We start from the raw sequence: 19,357 nt of genomic DNA on the forward strand, positions 1-19,357 counted from the left end.
GTCCCCGTGGGCCCAAGATTTGGTAACCCCTATTTTATGTGATTTTCCATTGTATAATGTTGTTGTTTATGTGCCCTAGAAAAGTAGTATACAAATGAAAAGGCAGGCAGGCCGGTCTTACATAGTTTCTGTTCACTTCAGTAGGGCTTGTGCAAAGAGGTAGAGGACCACCCTGGGGCATACTGCCCTTAGGGAAGGGCTTTAGCTCAGTGGTAGAGCATATAGCGGAACCTTTACTCACGTACGGAATCCGTTCCGGAGGCCAGTTCATGAGTCGATCCAGGTTACTGGGAGAAGCACCGTTTTGCACATGCGCATTCAGCGGCAGCCCAGTTTTGCGCATGTGCAGACGGCAGCAGCCGCTTCTGTGCATGTTCAGTCAGCAGAAGCCGCTTCTGTGCGTGCACGAATCACAGCAAACCCAATATTTACTTCCGGGTTTGCCGCGGTTGCGAGTCGGATTGTTCATGAGTAGGGGTGGTGGTAAGTCAAGGTTGTACTGTACACCAGTTCATAGAAAGGACAAAACAATATACAGTCATGCCTTGGGTTGAATATGCTTCATGTTGAGCGCGTTCGAGTTGTGCTCAGCGGCAACCTAGAAGTAACGGAGCGGGTTACTTCTAGGTTTTGCCGCTCGCGCATGCGCAGATGCTCAAAATGACGTCACGTGCAGAAGCGGCGAAAAGCGACACACGCGTGCACAGATATGCCGTCGCTAGTTACGTTTGCTTCTGGATGTGAACGGGGCTCCAGAACGGATCCCGTTCGCATCCCAAGGTACCACTGTACGCAGATCAGCAAGCAAAGTATCAGAATTAATTAGACAAAACCACTACCAACAATTACAATCAATCATTTAAATCAGGGGTTTCCAAACTGTGGTCCACGGGCCATTTAGGAGGTCCACGGTGTGTCTGTGGATTCGTGATTAAAGAGCCGGCACATCCATCACATTAAATGTTCATATTGTTTTTTAACTGTATTCATATGGCTTTTGAATATTGTATACAATTTGAATATTGTATTACAATTTGCATTATATGGAATTCAAACTGTAATCCAAGATATAATAAATAACACAATTAAAAATCATCCAGCACCTAGCACAGCACATTATAATCACTACAACAGGCAGAAAAATCATTAAGTGTCCTCCAAGACCCTCAGCAAGTAGTCCATGGGGGGGGGGGGAGTTTGGGAACCACTGATTAATAACTGGGAACCACAGATAAATAATTATAAGCAGCTAGTACAATAATGGCAAAAACATGATGTATGAAATGGTTCCACCCCAAGTTAGTGGTTGAACACCCACACCCAAATAGCAAGAGCAGGTGAAGAACTGGGGTAAACACACTGCAATTAGGAGTTAACTAAGGAAAGCTGTAACAAAATGCTACAGTGGGGAATGCTCCTGTTTAGCATTTCTGCCAGTGTGGGTGGTGTGGTTTTGACTATGTAGTGGCACTCCTCCCTGAACATCACCAATAAATGGAATGCCCTGCTGATATTCCTGTGGGCCAATGTCCCTGTCTTCCTTGAAGAAAGTATCCCCAAGCTGAAACTTTTGACTGGATTCATGCATGTAGGAGGCACCTCATTCTTTGGAGCTGGTCTAAGCACAGCAGCCACCCACCCACCCAGCCAGGTAAACAGAAAAGCAAGGCCGTTTGCACTGGGAGCAAAGTGCAACAGGCAACCAAGAGTGACAGACAAGAGAAGGGAGAGAAGGAACGCCGCTTTTGGGCTCTTGGAGCCAGAAACTATCTGGATTCAACTGCTGCGTGTTTCAGTTTCCCCCAAGACAGAACAGTACAATCCTGCAGAGAGAGCACTGGGATTGGATCTGGAGAACCTCCCTTCCACGTCTCCAAAGTCTCTGCCACGGACTCTTGGTATAAAATTTGGGCAAGCCAGCTTCACTTTCCCTATCGGACAAATGGGAGGAAGAGGAACCTGACTTTCTGGTGCTATGTGAAAGAACAGAGCCAAGTGTGCTAGAAAACTTTTTCAATTAAAAGGAAGGGAAAGCACCACTGATATAAGTGATCAAAAACATTTTAGCAGTGCCAAAGAAGCTGTGTGAAATATGAGAGCCACGATCCACTGAATGGTGCACTGGAACATGAGCTGAGTGCTTCTCCACAATACAGTGGTACCTCAGGTTACAAATGCTTCGGGTTACAAACTCCGCTAACCCAAAAGTAGTTGCTCCAGGTTGCAAACTTTGCCCCAGGATGAGAACGGAAATCGCACGGTGGCGGCGCGACGGCAGTGGGAGGCCCCATTAGCGAAAGCGCTCCTCAGATAAGAACAGTTTTGGGTTAAGAACGGACCTCCGGAATGAATTAAGTTCGTAACCCAAAGTACCACTGTAGAAGCCTAGGAAGACTCTCTACCTAAACACCAGTTTGCAAGCCCCTGCAAAGGTGGAAAATATACCCATAGCTCTGTCTAAGGAGTTCCTTCCTAGGAACACGTGGCAGACTTAACATTCAAATCACCGTTCCAAAGGCTGCCTACAACTCCCATCATACTTTGGGGCACTGTGTGCTTGTTACAAGGCTTCCCCTTGCAGCAGCTGTCAAGACTATTCTGTTCCTGTGCTGCAACCACTATGACTCAATAACTTTATTTGTGTGTTTTGGAGAGAAGAGGACAGAGTGGCATGAAAGTTCAAGAGCACATGGATCAAAATTTATTTTACTCCTTGGATACTTTCCAGTAAAAGCTGGACAGAAATATCTCCCCCTCCTCTCCCCTTTTCAGTGTCCCTGACTATCAGAGATGCTAGGATTTTTCGACCTACTTTTCTAAAGTTGTCCTGCAAGTATTCCCTATTTTTCCTGGTTAGCATGAAGTCTCAACTCAGTTGCAGGATTTTATATTGTGTATCTGTTTGCCACCCTGGGCAACCTGAGGAGGAAGGATGGATATCAATTCAGTAAATAAAATCATCCTCATCCATTCTTACCCTGCTCCTACCCCAATCAACATTTCAGCCTTCAAATGAGTGAACACAGTTGAGTTGTTAGCCTGGCTTGCACTTGCAAAGTATTGAGGGGAGACTCTCAAGCAACTTTAAAAAATGGTTTCTGACTTTGCTTGATTTCCCCTCCATAAGAACCTAAGAGTACCCCTGAAGCTGGATCAGTCAGACCAAAGGGGGTTCATCTAGTCCAGCATCCTGTTTCTCACAGTGGCCAAATAGGTGCCTGCAGGAAGCCTGCAAGCAGGACCTAAGAGCAAGAGGACTCTCATTTTTATATATAATTTTATTTTTCATTTTCAGCTTTTACAAATATTTTGACAAGAAAAACCTAATCTTTACAAATCTACTTTACCTTCCCCTCAACTTCCCTCCCTTCCTTTCTGCCATTTTTTAAAAATGCATTTTTCTTCCTGCATCTCCAATTCAAATGTACCGTATTTTTTGCACCATAACACTCACTTTTTTCCTCCTAGAAAGTAAGGGGAAATGTCTGTGCGTGTTATGGAGGGAATGCCTACGGGTGGTGGTGGGGATCTGCTGCAGTCGTGAGCAGAGGATCCATGGTTCCCCTTCCTTCCCTCCTCCGTGGCTCGCTTTGAAACAGCAAAGCGGGAGAGGAGAGGAGCCGCTTACACGATTGTAAGCGGCTCTTGTCCGGTTGGCTCCTTTAAAGCAAGCAGGCTCTCTGTCCCTCTCTCCTCCCCACTCAGCTCGCTACATAGCAGCAAAGTTTTTCAGCTCGCTAAGCCTGGGATGAGCGGGGAGGAGGGAGAAAAGCAGAGCCTGCTTGCTTTAAAGGAGCAAAGTGGGAGAGGAGAGGAGCCTTCTCCCCTTATACCCCTCTTCTTCATTATTAGCAGCATCCTTCTCCACCCACCCCACGCGTGTTCCTTCTCCCCTTAAACCCCTCTCCTGCATTATTAGCAGCATCCTTCTCCACCTACCCCACACGTGCTCCTTCTGCCCTTAGACCCCTCTTCTGCATTATTAGCAGCATCCTTCCCCACACACCCCACGCGTGCTCCTTGTCCCTTGAGTGCTTTTCCTTCCCTCCCCACTTAAAATGTGGTTACAAAGCACAGATCCACATGGATCCTCAGGATTTTTGCACTGGGTCACCCCAAATTCACCATCAGATCACATAGCATGTCCATGGCTACATCTTGCACCAAAAAAATCACGCACCCACTGTTGCCTGGGGCCGCAGTGGTGCAAAAACGTGGTTACAAAGCATGGATCCACATGGATCCTCAGGATATTTGCATTGGGCTACTCCAAACTCACTGTCAGATCACATGTCTGTGGCCACAGCATGAACCACAAAAATCATACATCCACTGTTTCGTTTAGAATATTTTTTTTCTTGTTTTCCTCCTCTAAAAACTACGTGTGTGTTATGGTCGGGTGCGTGTTATAGAGCAAAAAATTTAAATATACCTTTCTGAAGAAACCAGAGGCCTTTCTCTTGGGCATTGTCGGCCAACTGGTGCCAAAGAAGGACAGAACCTTTTTCATGTATGCTACAACAGCAGCAAGAATACTTATCGCAAAGTATTGGAAGACACAAGATCTACCCACTTTGGAAGAATGGCAGATGAAGGTGATTGACTACATGGAATTGGCGGAAATGGCTGGCAGAATCCGAGACCAGGGAGAAGAGTCGGTGAAAGAAGACTGGAAAAAATTTAAGGACTATTTACAGAAATATTGTAAAATTAAGGAACTTTAGAAGGATGCTGGATAGAAATTAAGAGGTTTTTAGCTGTAATGCTTTAAGAGACATGGGAAAAAAAAAAAGGTTAACAATTGGGTAAAAGATTAATGGTAAGGATTTGCTGAACCAACAAACTGAATTGGAATACAAAGAAGGGAGGTATGAGGAGGTCTGGGGAAATAAGAGTAAGGAAGATAGGTTATGGAACATTAGTGTGTTTTTAACTGTTTTATTTTGTATGTTTTTTCTTACTTTTTGCTTTTTTGCTGTAATTTATACTTTTTTCTTTGTTTTCTGTATTTTTGTGAAACTTTAATAAATATCATTTAAAAAAATATATATATATAGAGCAAAAAATACGGTATTTACAAAAATTTCCCTTATTTTCCCTTAATTGCTGCAAGAGCACTCTCCTGATCAGGTACTCCAGTGACTGGTATTCAGAGTCATGGTGCCTCCAATCCTAGAAGTAATACACAGCCAGTATGACTAGCAGCCTTTGACAGCCCCATCCCCCATGTATTTTGGGGAAGTACCATGTACAAATTTAATAAATAAAATAAAAATAAATAAGCCCACACACTTGCCTCCATTTTATCTTCACAGCCACCCTGTGATGTAGATTAGGCAAGAAATAGTTACGCTCCGCACATGCTCATTGCTTCCCTTGTCACAAGGCCAAACTGTCGCAATGCAAACAGTGCCAGGGAAGCTCAGCCTTGGCAAAACGACAAGCCCCCTGGCACCCCTTTACCTGCCAGCGCCTTGATGCGAGAGCGCTCAAAAAGCCGGGCCGAGCTGTTCTCATTGTCCCAGTCTTCATCGGCCACTTCCCAGCGGTTGTTGATGTCGTTGTACTGCTGCTGGATCTCCAGGCTGTCATAGTCGGTAGGGGAGAGGGTGCTGCTCATGGCGATTTCGGCAACAGGGCCAACGTCCGCCTTGAAGTAAAAGAGGGAACAGTGAGAGCCTTCAGGCACAAGGCCAACTCATAATTAACCAAGTATTCTTTTACATCCATTCTAAAAAATGTATATACAGTGGTACCTCGGTTGTCGAACGTAATCCATTCTGGAAGACCGTTCGGCTTCCAAAACATTCAACAACCGAGGCGCAGTTTCCGATTGGTTGCAAGAGCTTTTTGCACTCAGAGGAGGCTGCATCAGACATTTGAGTTCTGAGGAACATTCGAAAACAGAAGTATTTACTTCCAGGTTTTCAGCGTTCGAGAACTGAAATGTTCGACAAGGAGGCGTTCAGAAACTAAGGTACCACAGTACGTTGTTCTCTAACCATTTAGGAGCCACAGATCCTCACCTTTCTTAGGTGACGTACACCACGTTCCTTCTCCCAAAGAATTATGGGCATTTTAGTTTACCCCTCACAGATTTAAAATTCCCAGCAACCCTGATCAACCAAGCGCCCAATAAGATACCTATCCACAGGTCACTGACACAAAAGCTCTGTTCACATACTATGTAAAAGAATGAAAGTTCACTGTTTCCCCCTCCCTTCTTTCCATTTCCTCCCCTCTTTCTCCCCACTTCTCTTTCCCCCTCAACAAACTGAATGCCACTGACCTGTAAGGAGGACTCTGAGATTTGAAAACAGAGACACTGAATGTACTTTGGTTACTCATGAAAAATAAAATATACTAAATCACAAAACTCAGAACTCTTGCAGGGGGTGGGGAGTACTTTGAATGTGCTTTAAAGGTATAGAGTGGACGTAGCCTTATAGGGAGTCACCTTATACCTGGTTCCTGTAGCTCAATTACACCCACACTAATAGCAGCAGCAGCTCTCGGGGGGGGGGGGGGGGGCTTCTGACTGCAACACAGATGCTCTACCACCAAGCCACAGCCCTTATTCCCCTGGCGTAGTATTTTCTACACAGACTCTATCCTGAGGACAGCTCGGTTGGTAGAGACTGTCAAATCTCAGGGTCATGGGTTTGAGCCCCACATTGGACAAAGGATTCCTGCACTGTGGGGGGTTGGACTAGATGACCCCCCGTGGTCCCTTCCAACTCTACAATCCTATGATTCTTCAGGAGAGAAAAAGGAAAGCGAGCCTGAAAAGCTGCCTGCTAAGATTTTGGGGGGAGGCGGGCAGGAGAGTAACAGTCATAGCCTCGCCCAAAGAATCCTGGGAAGTGTAGTTCATGAAGGGTGCTGAGAATTGTTAGGAGACCCCCATCCCCCCCCACAGAACAAGAATTCCTAGAGTCCAGGGTGCGAACTTGAATAAAATATTAGGTGGAGTCCAGTAAGCCCCGCTCCATATAATCAATTACATGACGTGGTGCATACACACCATATAAATGGCAATGCCCATTATTGGTGGGGGGGGGGCCTTACTTCTATGGCCCAGATCCTTGAAAGGGTCTCTATAGGCATCACAGCACATAGGTGTTAAGATCCATAGGAATCTTATCTGTGACCAACCGTAGGGAGAAAAAGGGCAGAGGAAGCCTGCCTTACACCACATCAAGACTATTCATCCGCCTAGCTCAATTCTGGAACCGGCTCTCCAGAGTCCCAGCAAAGATCTTTCCCACCACCAGATTCACTAATGGAATGGAGAACCTTCAACATGCAAAACAGGTGCTCTGCTAATGAGCTGCAGTTGCTCTCTCCAAAGGCCCTTTGTGCAGTTTTATTATTAATAGTAATTGGATTTGTTAATTGCTTGTTGCTCAAAGGTCTCCAAGCAACTTACATTTGAAAACATAAGCATAAATATGTTCGGTGGTTCTACTTGGGATAGCGTCAGTGAAGGTGCCAGGTGGATCTTACTGTTTCCAATCTCTCTCTCTCTCTCTCTCTCCCGCACCCTCCCACATTTAGGAAAAATGACTAAGGTTTCCTGAAACACCTTCCAGATGAACAGATTCATCACGTCATGCACCGCCATTCATCAGAAGCATCAGATGAAATGAATTCTATCCCACAAAAGCTTATTCTGCCATTTAAATGTTTGCTCGTCTTCAAGGTACTAGGGGTTCTCAGTTGCTTTTGCTGCAGCAGAGAAATGTGCACATTTTTAAAAAAAAGTTGTAAAATCAGCTTTTGGCGAAGAGAGTGAGTGAGTGAGAAAGAGAAAATAGAGCTTGCAGTGATGCGGAAAATGTTTAAATCCTGCTCACAGCAGCCACAGCCAGCATGCAAAGGGATTTTTGTGGCGCTGCCACAAGCCCCCAAAGTTAGAATATTCTCAGACGGACACACACAAACACAGAATACTCAGTGAAACTTTTAAAGGGAAATTCTCAAAATGCAACATAATCTCTGTGTGTGCGTTCACAAATCCAAATGTGCTTCAATTTTATCTGCACTTATTACTTTACAAAACGCTTTCCATAGGCCTCAGTGCATTGCCAGTAATTCTTTAAGCCAGGGTGGAGAATCTCTGGTCTGGGGGCCAAATGTCTCCCTCCAGGCCACTCTACTTAGCCCACTGTGGCCCTCCCCGGGCCACATCCCCTCCTCAGCCATATCCCTCTCTCTCCAGGCTGCTCCCTTAATCAGCTATTAACCACCCCCTGGACCAATCCAACCAGTGTGCTCCTACTAATTTCATCAACCATGATGTGCAGGAATCAAGAGGGCATGATGTCAGCCTCACTGCCAAAAACACTCTGCTCACATCCTCCAGCTGCAGCAACTGAAACTGATCCCATAATAAATTCTTTGATGGTGCACCAGCGACCTCCAATGGACCAGGGCCAATTGTGGCATCCAATTCAGAATGAATAAAAGTGATGTCGCCTTCAAAATGGCAAGCAAATCTCACACACAAGACTGCTTTCCTTGTCCGAACCAGCTAGTTTACTACTCTAAACAGCTCTGCTGGGCAATTCCCCAAGAATGCAGTGGACGCCATGTAGCAGGACCGGCTGTGTGTTCATACCTGTTCGGTCACACTGACTGCGCTCTAGCCAACGCCCAGTCCAATTCATTGACTGGAGTTCCTCAGAAAACCAAGCAGCAACCTGGACTCCATGTGGCTGGAGCGAGTCCTTCTGTGCAGTCCTGTCTGTCTGTCCCCAGGCCATACACCCAACCAGTCTTCCTCTGCACCATCTTCAAGTGTTTTTGCCTGGCTGGAATATGTCCCTGAATAGCCATGGGCAATGTATCGATACATTGCCTGAAACCAGATTAGAGTTAAAATCACGGGACTAATTTCAGAAAATCAGGCAATGTATTGTGAATCCCCGGGCTCACTTGCTGCCAGCATTGCACAGTTCAATAAGGCTGCCCAATGCTTGCCCACTCCCTCTGTGGCCCAGCTGCCAGCCTCGGAAGTGGGGCTTGCCTGCCTGCCTGCCAGCCAGAGCCTTAGTTTCCTTCTCTGGCTGCACAAGCGTTAGCAGGCTGCTTCCTTCCTCCATTCTTCCTCACACTGAGTAGAACAATGGCTCCAGGTAGCCGCCACTTGCGCAGCCACAGATCATCGGGGCGAGCTGCTGCTGGCGGTTCTGGGGAGGATGGCAGCTCTGTGGTGTCGCGCCATGTGGCACATCAGCTGATGTGCTCTGCCTGGGCAGCGCAACCCGCCCAGTCTTAACAAGAAGAGGCAGAAGCTGCACACAGTGACACTAATTGTCTCCGTGGCCAGCAACTGCCTTCTTCCTTCCCGACATCATAATATACCACCATATCGCGAAGTTTCGCTGGCAATGCATTACGATGCTGAAAAGCAGGTATTGCCCAACCCTGCCCTTGAACCCTATTAACACCCCTTGCTCGTTCGGAGCTAGCCTACTGTACATATGTAATAATCTACATTTGTCACCCTGCCCCCACTCACCATGGGCTCACGGACTCCGGAAGGTTGCCCAGCCTTAAGGGAATGCAGAGCTCAGGCTGAAAATGGCTCCTCACCTCTGCCTTGGAGGAACCTCTCCTAAACCTCACCACCTTCCCCAGCTCTGCTTTGCATCTGTGGCTCTCATCCGCTCCCTTCAGACAGGCCTCGTTTGTCACGACTCCTCTGCTGAAACAGGACAGCTTTTCTATTTACACTTTCACAGGGTGGCGGGGGGTGGGGGGACAGGACACCGTGGCCATCTGGCCTCCTGTCTGTCTGGTCTTCTTCAAAATGATGGATTGTGACGCTGCATCCCAAGTCCACCCAGAAATTCTCCAGCAGAATGACTTTTGCTTTGCTTCTATTCAAGCTCACTAACCTGCTCAGATTTTGGCAGGGAATTTAAGATTTATCCGGGGGGCCATTTCAGCACTCTTTGTTAAATGAATATTATCAGTTCACAGAAGTTGAATTCGGTCACTCTCGTCTTGCAGATTGTTACCAAGAAATGGAAGGGCTTCATTACAAATCTTGTACAGGCAACCCCCACCGCACACCGGTTTACGCATGTTCAATATGTGCGCAATTGTGAACACACGCATTGCGCCGAACCAGGAAGTGACCCAAAAATGTCACAAGAAGGAGTGGAAGGGGGTGGGGTAGGGGGGCAGAACAGAGTGTTCGCAAAGCTCTTCTAAGGGGGTTTCAAATATACACCTTTTCCTTTAGTGGAACAAATCCCAAGAAAGGTTCTCTTATGATAACCTCTAGCTCGGATATCTCAGTATCTGATGGTTTGATTACATCCATATAACGTACAATCAAAGTCATTTGTTCCGTATTGCTAATAGTGAAGAATAATTTTATACCAATCTGCATAAAACTGTTCCCCTCTGAGATGGCTGCTTAGCTGACCTAAGGATAGCACTGGCCCTGGCTGCAGTTGAATCCTGCACTGAGCAGGGTATTGGGCTTGGTGACCTCCCAGGTCCCTTTCAACTCTTAGGATTCTTCCGCCAGGTTTTTTTACAGATAGATAACCCTTCTATGGAGGTGTAGGGGCTGCGGGGAGGGTGGGGAAGAGAAGCTTCAACAGCCGAATTTCTCTGCAACTCTTATAAATTCTCTGAATAGCTCCGTCAGGACAGCATGAGACTTGTAATCTCAGGGTTGTGGGTTCGAGCCCCACATTGGGCAAAATATCCCTGCATTGCAGGGGATTGGACTATATGACCTTTGTGGTCCCTTCTACGATCCTCTGTCATAGTAACTCAAGCAAAGTGGAGGAACAGCAACGGCAGAGGCCAGCACCATGTGCACAGCAAATGGGGGAGCTTTTGGTCTTCCTGATGTGGCTGAACTACAACTCCCATGATCCCTGGCCATTGGGGATGCTTGCTGGGGCTGTTGGGAACTGTAATATGGCAACGTCTGGAGAGTCAAATGTGCCCCACTCTTAAGGTAAAATGGTCAGGAGCCACTTATGTACCTGGGCAGCTGACATAATTTGTTCCCAGGGACCGTTCCCACCAAATCAGGGGTGGGGAATCTTTTATTTACTGGGGGTTGCATTCCCCAGTAAATAAAAGAAATCACAAACTGGGGGGGGGGGAGTGCATACCAGCAGAGGGCGTGGCCAGATGTCAAAGTGGGTGGAGCCACAGGTGGAACTCTTACCTTTGAATAGTAGGCTACATTCCAACCATGGAAAGTCAGAGGTATCTACACACACTTAGACAAACACAAACCATCTTCCTTCCAGAGAAGCAAGAGACATTGTCACAAAAGCACTAGCGGAAGATGTGGCCTGGGAGACTCTTGAGAGACCTGTAGGGTGGCATTAGGCCACCTGGGCTTGAAATTCCCCACTCCTGCCTTATAGTTACCGGTTTGTTTGTTTTTTCATTTATGGAAAGACAAGGTGTGAATTTAACAAAATATACCCGGCATCAAGTCTTTGGGCTATTGTTCTGCTTGCCAAGACGCAGCCCTGGGATGGTGCCCACAAGTCTGCAGCCCTGCACTAAGGAGATGTATCCATCAACGGCAGCTGTTTCCCCTAGGACAGGTAGAACCCATTAAGGCTGGCACCAGGAGCAAGTGAGCGGATCTCAGGTTGTGGTGTGTGAGTTGGCAGGTGGCCTTCAGCACCAAACATCGCTCACCCTGGGAGAAAATTACTTCTCTTCTCTGTGCTAAGTGGTTTTCCAAGGAGAGAAAAATCTAAAAGCAGTCCATCAGTTTCCCAAAGGACCATCAAGAAAGCATCGCACACGTTCATGCAGACTGCATTCCTTACCTCCCAAAAAAGAATGAACCAAACAACTGAAGTTTTGTTTTCTTTAACAGCACCTCTAAAGCTGTGGCATTTGCTCTCCAGCTCAGGGACAGGCAACCAGTATCCCCTCACCGGCCAATTCTTGCCCACAAAGCAGATATTAAAGGGACTAGTGTATTTTTTAATCCAAGGTGTGACCACAATCTTGCAGTTTTATTTGCAAGCAAAGGACCAAGTTTTCCAGTACAGTACAACTTTTTGATTCCTGAAATTCATTCCGATTGTGCAGATAAAATATCACGGATAGAATTCCAAAGGATGTGTTGTTAGCGTGTGAAAATAGGCAAGACCCAAAGACCCCAGGCATGTACCTCCAGATGGTGGAGACGTTAGACGCCATCCTGGTGCCTGGGCATCTTCACTTGGTTGCAAGAGGCCAATAGCCAGGTGCAAAATGTGCCTGGCGAATTTTGAAAGCTGCTGCAGAACACTGTGGTGGTTAGATACTCTAACCACTGCACCACATTTTCTGACACCTTAGGAATAATAGAAGCTGCCTTGCCCAGAGCCAGATGACTGGTCCACCAAGCTCAGCACTGTCTACACCATGGGGAGGGAGGGAAACCTTGGGGCTGGGAGGCAAATACGGACCTCAAAGCCTTTCTTTTTTCTTTTTTTTTTATTAAAAATTTATTGAAAATTTTAAAATTACAAAAAAAGAAAGAAAAAACAAAGAAAGACAAACCACAGTCAAACAATACAGATTAATAAAAATCAAAATCAAAAAATAACACGACACAATTAAAAAACAAAAATATACCCCAAATATTTAAAAACAAATCCAATATTCTCATATCTTTAACTGTCATTACCTTCTTTCTTTGACCTCCTCCTCCTCCCTTTTTTTGTATCCTGATTATTAATTGTCACAGCAAATCCTTTCCATATTTCATAATATTCTGTCATTACTTTACCTTAATCTATTTTAATCTTATCTTACTATGAAAACCTTAAAACTTAAATCTTATTTTTACCAATTTCTCATAACCATAATATTCTTACATAATTCTTTAAACATTTTTGCTAAAGCCAAATAATTTCGTTCCAACATTTTTCTAACATTCATCAATTTTATAAAACAATCATAATAAAAGAAATAACAATCCAATCTTCATCCAGCGTCTCTTCCTCCTGGACCCGGGTTTTGTCAGTCCTTTCTATCCCATCAATCTAGCGCATTAACCTGGTAACCTTATGTCCGAGGCCCTTAAGTCTCTTCCATGTCCCTTCCGCAGCTCTTCTTCATATTTATAGCTATATTTTCCTTTATCTCCTACTTCTTTCACTCTTGGGAACTCCAGCTTGACAATGCTTTTGACCCTTCTCGACAAATCAGCCCCTTTTCCATAGTCCCCGCTAAGCTCCATGTGGTATTTAAGAACATGTTTCAAAGACCCTCCAAAATTAAGAGCCCCCACAACCCCAAACATCTCACGGCCCATTGCCAGACTCGAAAAGTCCAAACCTCCCTGCATAGGGGGGTCAATCCAACCCCCCATTTCCAAACCAAACCAAACTTTATCTTTCCAAATCTGGCTTTTTCCAAGTTCATTTGTCAAATCCAAGAATTCATGTTCCTGCTGGGCCGCAGCTCCCTCCATCCCTGGCACCCAAAATTCAGCAACATCCTCTTCCCTCATCTGTTCTGTCAGGGCACACTCCTGGTCTAATTCCTGGGTGGGCTCTGTATAATATCCCACTGCCTGTCCAAAATTTCTAATCGCATCAGTCATAAAATCCGTCTTCTCATGTAGCTGTTCCAGTAGGGCACTTGTTTTACAGAAAGCACTCAACAGAGCTTCTGAATACATTGTCCTGCAAGGTCAGAAGTCTATTCCCACGATCGTAATCTGTGACAGCTGCGAGCTTCCCGATTCAAAATTGGTTACAGTTTCACAGGCTCCCTCTAGGGGAAAAACTTCTGCTTGTTCTTTTCTTTTAAAAACAAATCTAACAACAAAGTTTCCTTTTTCAGATATTTTGTCAATATTTGTTCCTTTAAAATGCGAAGGGGAACAATGGAATCACTATGTATCTCTTCCTTTAGCTATCTGTCAAAAACGTTTGTCTCTGGTCAATGAGCTTCAAAGAACGTCAGTCCTGACACCCCGCTCCAGGATCAAGACGGTGGAAAGTTACTTTACTTTACACTCACTTCTGCAGGTTTAAACAGTCCAGAAAAAATCCCCCCTCTTCTCCTGCTTCCGAAGGGGGTTCCACAATTTTAAATGATGAAAGTTAATCCTTTAGAAGCGATTTTCAGAACTTTAGTTTGCTGTGTCTTTGCTTTAATCTATCTACAAAGAAAAGGAAGGCTGACTTCCTGTTTAGACCTTCCCGTTTCAGTGCCAAATTAAATTAAACTTTTAAGTCCAGTTTTCCTTTCTGCTCGCAAATCCTTGTTTAGGGTCCAATTGTCCAAAACTTAAGTACTCACGGGTGGTTGTTTTAAAAGCCAAATTGTCCCAGGAAAAAGGCAGCGCTCTCCGGCAACGGCTGTGCGGCTTCGCTCCACGGAAGAAGCAGTTGACTCTTAGCACCGCGCCACTTCCCCCTCTTCACTCCGGAGCCCGTTAGTGGGTTCCTTTGCGGGTTGGGGGGGCGCTAAAGGTGCCCGCCGAGTCCCATGGTCACAGGCTTCATCCGCCTGTGATTTTTGAATGGGTCCCCGCTTCGCCGTAGCGGAAAAGACCCGATTCCCGTGGAGCTGGTCCCTCCAGTTCAGAGGGAATCCGCCATTGCCGATGGCGCCACCCCGGAAGTCCCGGACCTCAAAGCCTTTCTATCTGGCCGCCGGGATGCTCCCTCCTCAGTCATACTTCTTTCACCCACAGAATATCTACAAGCATTCCAAGGCTCTACAGGTTAAACTCTCAAGTGGTCCTGTTTTGCATCTTCCTTTAGTGTTTTGACCTGGCTGGGATGCACCCTGGGACTCTGATAAGGCTTCTTGCTTGTCTGAATGGAGGACAGAGGGGCATACAATTCAAAGTGCTGGTTTTGACCTATAAAGCCTTAAATGGCTCAGAACCACAATACCTCAAGGACCGCCACTTTCCATATGAACCTACCCGGATCCTGGGATCATCTTCTGAGGCCCTTCTTTGTGTGCCCCCTCCTCAAGAGGTTCAGAGGGTGGCAACACGAGAACGGGCCTTCTCTGCAGTGGCTCCTCCTCAGGGAAGTTCACCTGGCGCCTCCCTTATACACCTTTAGGCGCCAGGCAAAAAGTTCCTCTGTCATCAGGCCTTTGGTTGATCCGAATTACCTCCTATGCCCTTTTGAAATGTGTTTTTTTTGGGGGGGAGGGGCTATTGGGTTGTTGTTTTTATTTTTGTTAGGTATTTTGTGGTCTTATAACTTGATTTTGTGGTTTTATATCTTGATTTATAGGGCGGTATATAAATTCAAATAAGAAGAAGAAGAAGAAGAAGAAGAAGAAGAAGAAGAAGAAGAAGAAGAAGTAGTGTGTGTAGAAACTAGCCAATGGAACCAAGAAAAAAATAACACTGCCTCTATCCCCTCCCACCACTGGCATGTGAGCCCCAGAAAGTTGTCCAGAAGGGAATGTAGTCTACACTGCCTGGCAATGCAGATTTAGAATGGACTACTTCCCACTCCTGCCAAGAGATGGCAGGAATTGAACCAGGGAACTTCTGCATGACAAGCAAGGCGTCTACCACCATGCTTTGGCCCTTCCACTTCTTGCAAAAACCCTCTCCCCCGCCAACAACCCCCCCCCCACCTGGAGCCAGCACTGTTCATTTGACTCTACACTGACTGGTAGGGATTGAACCCCTCTGAATGCAAAGCAGCTCCTCCCATGAGTTTCAGGACAGAAGGGGGGAAATCTTGAACTAACAGGACAAATCCATGCATAACATGTACAGTGGTACCTCGGGTTACAAACACTTCAGGTTACAAACTCTGCCAACCCGGAAGTAGTTGCTCCGGGTTGCAAACTTTGCCCCAGGATGAGAACAGAAATTGCACAGCGGCAGCGGGAGGTCCCAGTAGTGAAAGCGCGCCTCAGGAAAAGAACGGTTTCAGGTTAAGAACGGATCTCTGGAATGAATTAAGTTTGTACCACTGTACTCTAGCATTGTGCTATGACCCTGCCCAGCCACACACGCAGCAATGATGAGTGAGCCATTTTCGCTCCTGGCCTGCCCCACCCTGCAGGGCTGTTGTAATAATTCTTTAATAAAAGGAAAGCATTGTTTCGTATCCACCTCATCCAAGTTTAAGGTACAGCTGCCAGACCCCACTTACACAGAAAGTCAGCCTGGTTCTGCCAATCTGAATGCCACGCTGTCCGAGTATTCAGCTCCCCACGGCTGCGTGTCTGCTCAAGAGCTTGTTCTTTATACAAGGACCTGTAACACACAAACACACGAGAGGAGAAATGTGTAGCCTCTTTACTTGATTATTAACCCGCACCATTCTCAAGGCCCGGAGGTAGGCAACAACGCACTTTAAACACATTATGTACAATGCCCAAAATCGTTTGCTTCACAACAGTTGTTGTCTGCAAGCCCTTTCCTTCACTCGCTGAATGGTGGATGTCACAGAACATCCACAAACACTGTAAGTCTTCATGGGGAAGATGTCAGCAAAAGAATGTTAACAAACAGCATTGCTTCTGTGTGGCCAAGTGAAAGGATTTGTTTTGGGGGCAGGAAAAGAGAAGTCAGGTCTGTCTACTCAGAAGTAAGTCCTACTGAGTTCAATAGAACTTACTCCCATGTAAGTGTGTATAGGACTGCAGCCTTAGAGCTTAAGAGAATGGAGGTCAGGAAACCAAGGAGATAATGTTGCTGTGTAAGAAAGTAAATTTCATATTGGAGTACTGTGTCCAGTTCTTGTTAGCACATCTGAAGGAGGACCACCACAAACAAGAGTGTGTCCAGAGGATGATGACATGTATGGCAAGTAGTCTGAAAATATGGCCCTAATAGTTAAAATGTATTGGTACGTTTAGCCTGGGGAAGAGAAGATTAGGCCTAGGGGTAGGCGATAGATGTCATCAAATATCTGAAGGGCTGTCACACAAATGGTGGAGCAAACAGGGCCCTTCCTGCTCTAAAATTCACCCATCCTGAACTGATCCAACCAAATATTTAGCTGCAGATTTGCAGAATATATTGATTATAAACAGAGACAAATAGGCTGTGTAGACACTGTGAGCTTAAACGCAGCTAGGTTCCTTTTCTCAGTTTGGATCTAATCTCATTTGGGGTGGAAATGCATCAAACTGCAAGTATTCCATTAAAAAACAGCAGGATAAATATGGATTGTCGCTAACACCCTGGGTCCGCTGCTTCCCAAACCAGCAGTGGAAGCACACTGGGAGCAGAGAAAACAAAGAGTCTGTGCACACATACCAGGAAGGCAGCCGTTATATACCGGTACACAAGAGGCATGTAAGAGGAAGAGAGCCATTAAAATATTACAAGTAGATTAAGCAGCATCATATCTTGCATTGTATGAGGAGTAGCTTCCTCCCTGCAGCTGGGCATGGCCCACAGGCGATGGTAAGCAAGGCTGCAAGCAAGACTTAACAGGGCAGGGTGCCTTTTTACGTAAATGATGGGAGGAGGGCTCAGGTACACTTCCAGTTGTCCCATGCCTAGAAAGCACAGTCAGAACGATTTTCTGCTTTCTAGGCAAGGGTCTGAGCAGTTTTTCCCTTTGACCTGCTGTTTCCCCCCCAGAAAACCCGCTCTTTCGTGATAAATTGGAACAAACAGCAGTCCATGGAAAACCCAGCATTAAACTGCAGGTTTCCCCAGGAGAAAGTGGCTGGGCAAATGGAAGTTTGAGTGAGCCCAGAGTGTGATCTGGGTTCAGCTGTTCTGGGAAGCTGCTTCTGGGAAGCAATCACAAGACAAATAGATTCCCCTGATTCTGCTTTCGCTGTTTGAAGTATCACAGATAATCCGGCAGTGCTAATAACTGATGCTGTTGTTGCTGCTGCTCGGAGGGAGAGAGCATCCCAATAGGAAATTGCAGGTGGTCTCTCCACAGAGAGGTGGCAGGACATGGCTTGATATCAGAGAAACCAACATGGCACAGTACGGTTGTACACGGCTGGCTCTGCCACGATAAATTTGATTCTGTTTGGTATCTTCTGCATTTAAAATGCCAACAGATCTTTACCCTCACCCCAAACCCTGACTCAAATCTGCTTTGGCAAAGCTCAGCAATAGACCTGGGATAACTCGGTTGGTAAAGCACGAGACTCTTAATCTCAATCTTAATCTCCCAAAAAACAATAAAATGTAGATAGGAATAAAATACCCAGAGGGCAGGGCAGGGCAGGGGGCATGGATTTATCAGATCTTTTTATTTGAGTCCCAAGATCTACCAACCACTCTTCCTTCCTTCTTATAGCTACTACAAACTGCAGACCAAGGTTTCCATCAGCCCCATAATTTTTTCATTCTCCTGCTGCCTCTTCCAGGTTTGGTTTCATTGCTCAACCAACCAACCAACCAACCAACCAACTTGAAGATGAGTTCCAATTAATCAAAACCTTGCATACATCCTTTGCAACTGCCTAATGAAATAACCATGTTGCCTAAAAAACAAAACACCCATTGCCACCCCAACAGAGCCAGCGCCTTCCTTCCCCAGAAATATCTGACAATTGGAAGGTTTGGCTGCAAAGGATACACTGGGGCTGCCAGTCAGCAAACCAACAAGCAGTGTCCACCCCTCCGGAAAATGGAGATCTGGGTCACAGCCCTGATGACTCAGACTCCCTGTGGCAGTTGTGGTGCCAAATCCGGGTCAAGCAGCCAAAGCAGGTCACTTGGCTTGCCCTGCCTTCTTATCTTCTGGGGGCTCATGTGCCCGCCACCTCTGCTCCAGGCAAGAAAGAAACAGAACAGACACAGAACAGACGGCAGATGCAGCCTTTTGGAAAAGTGACAGGCGGCAAATGTACAGCTGAGGCCCGAAGCTGCCGCCAGGGAGTCCGGAGGAAAGTTTTAAGCTGCGATGAAAATGCAGCCTTTGCACAAAGACCTGGTACGAAAACGCAGACGTGCCCACAAGTATTTACAAAACCATTTGCTATCTTCCCATTTTGCATGTAGACAGAACCCTGCCCTGTTGCAGAGAACATTTACTGAATTCATTGCAGTACTAGAATTTGGGGACATCCCATGAAGCTAAATAGCGAAAGATTCGGAACAGACAACAGAAGGTACCGTATTTTTGGTCTATAAGACTCACTTTTTCCCTCCTAAAAAGTAAGGGGAAATGTGTATGCATCTTGTGGAGTGAATGCAGGCTGCGCAGCTATCCCAGAAGCCAGAACAGCAAGAGGGATCGCTGCTTTCGCTGCGCAGCGATCCCTCTTGTTGTTCTGGCTTCTGAGATTCAGAATATTTTTTTTCTTGTTTTCCTCCTCCAATAACTAGGTGCGCCTTATGGTCTGGTGCGTCTTATAGAGTGAAAAATACGGTAGTTCTTCACACACAGAGTTTAAA

At 46.0% G+C, this 19,357-nt stretch overlaps 1 protein-coding gene across 1 annotated transcript in view; it reads right to left on the reverse strand.

Annotated features, from left to right (window-relative positions):
- The window catches only part of SPTBN2 (spectrin beta, non-erythrocytic 2), a 95,986-nt gene that overhangs the window by 53,175 nt on the left and 23,454 nt on the right, over positions 1 to 19,357 (reverse strand). The window contains exons 2-3 of the mRNA XM_080986136.1: positions 16,134 to 16,237; positions 5,464 to 5,650 (exon numbers count right to left, since the gene is read on the reverse strand). Of these exons, the coding sequence (XP_080842262.1) occupies positions 5,464 to 5,620 (157 nt within the window). The 5' untranslated portion in view covers positions 5,621 to 5,650; positions 16,134 to 16,237. The remainder of the gene's footprint in view (positions 1 to 5,463; positions 5,651 to 16,133; positions 16,238 to 19,357) is intronic.

The sequence above is a fragment of the Podarcis pityusensis genome (genome assembly GCF_964106645.2).
Source record: "Podarcis pityusensis genome assembly, chromosome: 16".
Classification (NCBI taxonomy): domain Eukaryota; kingdom Metazoa; phylum Chordata; class Lepidosauria; order Squamata; family Lacertidae; genus Podarcis; species Podarcis pityusensis.